The sequence below is a fragment of the Protopterus annectens genome, chromosome 9.part0 (assembly GCF_019279795.1).
Source record: "Protopterus annectens isolate FY-2018-M chromosome 9.part0, PAN1.0, whole genome shotgun sequence".
Taxonomy (NCBI): Eukaryota; Metazoa; Chordata; order Ceratodontiformes; family Protopteridae; genus Protopterus; species Protopterus annectens.
This window is the reverse complement of record NC_056743.1, coordinates 1,161,164,869-1,161,169,868: the sequence shown is the minus strand read 5'-3', so window position 1 is coordinate 1,161,169,868 and position 5,000 is coordinate 1,161,164,869. Positions and strand designations below refer to the sequence as shown.

Below are 5,000 nucleotides of genomic sequence, written 5' to 3'. Positions count from 1 at the left end.
TCTCGAGTTGCTCTTTCTGATTGTAGCCATGACTTCTTTCTTTTGTTATATAGTCTGTTAAGGTTAGGATTCCACCATTGTTGTTTATTTTTGGTGTTAGATCTTGGCTTACCTCTGGCAGCCTCAATGCAGCCATTTACATGTTTGTGCAGGGTCCTATCAATGAGCCTTTTCACTTGCCTGGGCTGTACTGAGTGAAAAGGAATTGTCTTGGGGCCCCATATAAAATATTATAATATAGTTAACTGTTTCACTGTCATTGGCGACCAAAGTCGACCTCCAGGCTCCACTCTAGGTGCATTCAAGCAATAAATGTAATAATGAATGCCCAATAGTTACCCTCAAATTCTAATTCTCTAACATCTTAGTTACTATTTTTATTTTCAGATAAACAGATATGGAACCCTTGGAGCATAATTTGTGTAGCTGTCAAGAGAAAGATACTATGCACCTGCATATATTTATTTTACAACAGTCAAGTATTTCGCAAAAAAAAAAAAAAAAAATACAATGCTTCCCCACATTTTTAGAACTTCATTAGGCAACAAATATCAGTGTAGAAATGGAAACTTGGAATGCATGTTTAAAGCACCAGTACAAATTCTCAAGACAAACCCTGGGCAGCTGACATTGGACTAGCTCTGCATTTCTAAGGGACTTATTGAATGTGTGTTCCAAAGTGAAGATAAAATTAAAAGGGTTTTTTTGACACTGTTTGTTATTATACCATTGTTCAACTTCTTACCTTAACTATTCTCATTCCTCTCCACACCCAGGGAGATGTTATGCCTCCAAAGTATGCAGAAACCCTTAAATAAATGACCCCTACAGTAGTCTGATTATGTATGCACAAGCAGTTATTACACCAAAACATTCCCCCAAAGGTCCCACCAGTAGATTGCCCATGTATGCACAACCACTTTGACATCAAAATGAAAACTTTCCCACAGGATCCCTCTAGCAGTGTGACTACTCGAGCTCAGGCACTGAAATTACACCAAAATGAAACCTTTTCCCAATGACCCTTCCAGTACTTCCGCCGTGTAGGTAGGTACAAGTACTTAAATGGCATGAAAATGAAATAGCTCACTCACAAACCATCTATTAGTTTGCACATGTATGCACAAATGCTTAAATGACACCAAATTGAAATATCAGCCCAAACAACCCCTCCAGTAGCTGCTCGCATATGTACAATCTAAAAATAATAGATGGACAAAGATCCAAAACCAGGGACAGTTTTTAATTATTGCTCTTTTAAACTTAGAAATAAGTTAAATATTAGAATGTATTTTCAGTATCAGGAAGGACTTGATGTCTGAAAGCTTTGTTCATTAATAAACTGCTCACGTTGTGAAGAAGTGCTTTGCTTTTAATTCTGTACTTTGGTTTTTGGTGCACCACTTCACTTTACCAGCCTAAACATCTTTGCCTTAGTGGATTGGGAAATGTACCCTTTTTTCACTGTAACCAAGAGCTAAAAAAAGGAAGCCCACGAAGTAAAAGCAAAGGCTGAGCAAATTCAAACCAAACAGCCATTTATTAATAAGCGCTTTCGGTAGAGAGATTCTCCCCACCTTCCTCAGACAAAATGCTACAAGCCTAAAAATCATTCAAAGCATTAAATACTACAAATTAATTATGACATCATAGATGTTTCATACCAATTAAACAATTAAACAATTGATTGCCTTTAAGCCTAACATTCTTTTATATATTTAGTGGAAACGTTGTTAGACATTATACTTAAAAACAACTTTTTAATTTTTAAGAACAATTATTATCTCCAAACTACAGGGATAGCTATGGGCTCACCGTGCGGATGCACTTTTGCCAATAGCGTTTTAGCAACTTGGGAACATGAAGGAGATTAAGACTGTCAGAGACCACCAAGAGACAGTATTTTTTAGCGCTTTCTTTCACATTTAATTCAGTGAACTTCTTCAGAAAAAGAAGAGACTTCCCAAACTCTTCTTTTATATTACATTAAAGGAAGTGATGTCATAAATTAAACATCATAATCATTAAGACCATTTTTAAAAAAAAATGACTGTCGTGAAAAATGACTGTCATAAAAACATTTTTTTTCATATGAAGTGAATGTGTCTTGTTTTTAAATCATGTTATATTTACTTCAAACAGTTTAAAACATGAAATAGGTTGCAATGGTGCTTTTTTTAAAAAATCAACATATTGCCAGTGAATCCATGTATTTGATGTATATTTTTTGTGTATAATGCTTTAAAATGCTTTTTGGTGGACAGATAGATTAAATTAGTATAATATTAGTTAAAACTAGTTTTTATGAATCAGTAATTATTACTGTGTATTTTTTAAGGTATTTACAACACCTTGTTTGTTTTATTTCACTTTGTAAAGGAAGCTTGAATCGTACTGATAGTGGTGTAATATATAATACATAATATATAACAAGTAAATATACAAGGATTTAACAATTAACATTAACACACACAAGGATATAGTTGTGTGTTTTATAAATCCATTATACAATTAAATATGAAAGAAAGCGCTAAAAAATACTGTCTCTTGGTGGTCTCTGACAGTCTTAATCTCCGTTTGTTTCTTCATTTGGTTTTATAGTATTTTTAACTTGGGAACATGAATTCCTTTTCCAAAATGAATTATATCAGGAAAACGTCACTTGGTACACAAGGTACCAAGATGACATGTTCTTTTTATGGAGAGGCCCTTTAGAATGTATTCCAACATTTATTGAGAGCCTATCCGGAATGATACATTTTCTGGAATTCACTTATTCTAGTAGTTTGGAAGAAATAGCTTTCCTTGATGTCAAACTAAGTAAAGATTATGATTTGTTCAATCTGAAGCTTTTTCGCTGCAGGAAACTGCAGCTGGAAATATCCTACCTTCGTGAATGCATAAACAAACATATTGTCCCAAAGGGGTTGCGCCAATGGCGTTACTCAGCTGGGATTATAAGGAACTCTGAGTTTCACAGGGAGCTTCTTTGCTTGTTCGACAAGCAGGGAACAGATTTCATGGAATGTTTAATTAACTTTTATTCAATCGAAGTAGGTTCACTGCAAGAAGAGTTGATTAAACTCGAGGCATTTTTACAACAGCATGTGGATTTTCTTAGATACAGGTATGATTACCAGAGGGTTCTTTCCAGCATTGAAGCCTCTATTAGCAAAATGGTCAACAATAAAAAACGGAAGATATGGAGGGACATGACTGATTACAATAATCATAGAGCTTACCCCCCACTCCCATTGGGTCAAGTTGCTGTATGGAGGCAAGAATCCACAGAAGGAGAAGTTAATGGCAACTTTAATCTTAATTCAAACACTAATGATGTTGTGGAGGAAGGTGAACCACTACCAGTTCACAGAAGCGAACGGTTAAGAAACAATGGGGTAAATAACAATCACAATGGGTCTAATTTTAACAATAATGCTCGGATCCTAGATGAGGGGGTGAATGAAGAAGAGAGCAATCAGGGTTTTCACAGGGTTACCACCACAAGGAATGCGACATCGAACAACAACTATCGAGGACGCAATCAGAGGAAGAAGAGGGGCAACCAGCGGAGACGTTAATTGTAGATCAAATTGACTCTGCTGATGTTTTGACTTTGACACAGAGGCCCACAATACTGTATAATTTAAATGGAGACTTTAAAATCTATAATTATACGGTATTAACAATAGAAGAAAGTATTGTTAATTTTTTTGCGAAAGGATTGTCTTTCGTCCCTGATAAAAAATGTAACCTTGTAAATACTATTGTGGATTTAAAACTCTATGTTCGTAAGTTGAATCTTACATCCTTATTAGGTAACACTCCCTCTCTACTTAGTACTCACAGGGTTTCTAGCATTTTCATCCCACCTCTTAATAACACACTTAGTGTTTTTGAAAAAATGTGTGAGTTAGATCTGAGGGCCATGGCCAACAAACAATATTTTCCGCTTTGGGGAAAAAAACGGATGAATTTGAATGTTAGTAACAACGAATTGGCATTCATTCAGTTACTTAATGAATGCCAAATTCGAGTCATGGCACCTGACAAGGGTGGGGGTCTGATATTAATGGGCAATTTTGAATATGAAAACAAGATGCTGGAATACCTAAACACAGGTCCTTATATTCTTTCAAGTATTAACGAGGTCAATATTGCTAACAAAAAAATCAGGGAAATGTTGGATGAGCTATTTCTAGAAGAAATAATAGACTATGATCTATTGCAATATCTTATCATGCCAGCTCCCAGGATTCCAACCCTTTTTGGCACCCCAAAAATTCACAAAAACTTAGCAGACCCTCCCTTTAGACCAATAGTAGATGGGAGAGGGTCTGTTACGTATGCTTCTGCTAAACTAGTCGACAGCATTCTTAAGCCATTATTGAAAAAAGAAGTCCAAATTTGCAGGGATTCCTGGAGTTTTTTAGAAAACATTAACAAAATTTCCTATGACCCCATTTTCATCTTTCTCGTAGACATCAGAGACCTGTATACTGTTATTCCACACGAGTTAGGGATTCAGTGGACAGTTGATTTCATGCTCCGAAAAGGTGCATCTAAGGAACATATGTATTTAGTGGAAACGTTGTTAGACATTATACTTAAAAACAACTTTTTAATTTTTAAGAACAATTATTATCTCCAAACTACTGGGATAGCTATGGGCTCACCGTGCGGATGCACTTTTGCCAATAGCGTTTTAGCAACTTGGGAACATGAATTCCTTTTCCAAAATGAATTATATCAGGAAAACGTCACTTGGTACACAAGGTACCAAGATGACATGTTCTTTTTATGGAGAGGCCCTTTAGAATGTATTCCAACATTTATTGAGAGCCTATCCAGAATGACACATTTTCTGGAATTCACTTATTCTAGTAGTTTGGAAGAAATAGCTTTCCTTGATGTCAAACTAAGTAAAGATTATGATTTGGGGAAATTTAGGTCAACCATTTATAGAAAAACTACATTTTCTAATACATATTTACATTTCA

At 35.4% G+C, this 5,000-nt stretch overlaps 1 protein-coding gene across 1 annotated transcript in view; it reads left to right on the top strand.

Moving 5' to 3' along the window:
• The first annotated feature begins 3,970 nt into the window (after positions 1-3,970).
• The window catches only part of LOC122810635 (keratin, type II cytoskeletal 3-like), an 88,225-nt gene continuing 87,195 nt past the window's right edge, over positions 3,971-5,000 (top strand). The window contains exon 1 of the mRNA XM_044082209.1: positions 3,971-4,227. Coding sequence (XP_043938144.1) covers positions 3,971-4,227 — 257 coding nt within the window. The remainder of the gene's footprint in view (positions 4,228-5,000) is intronic.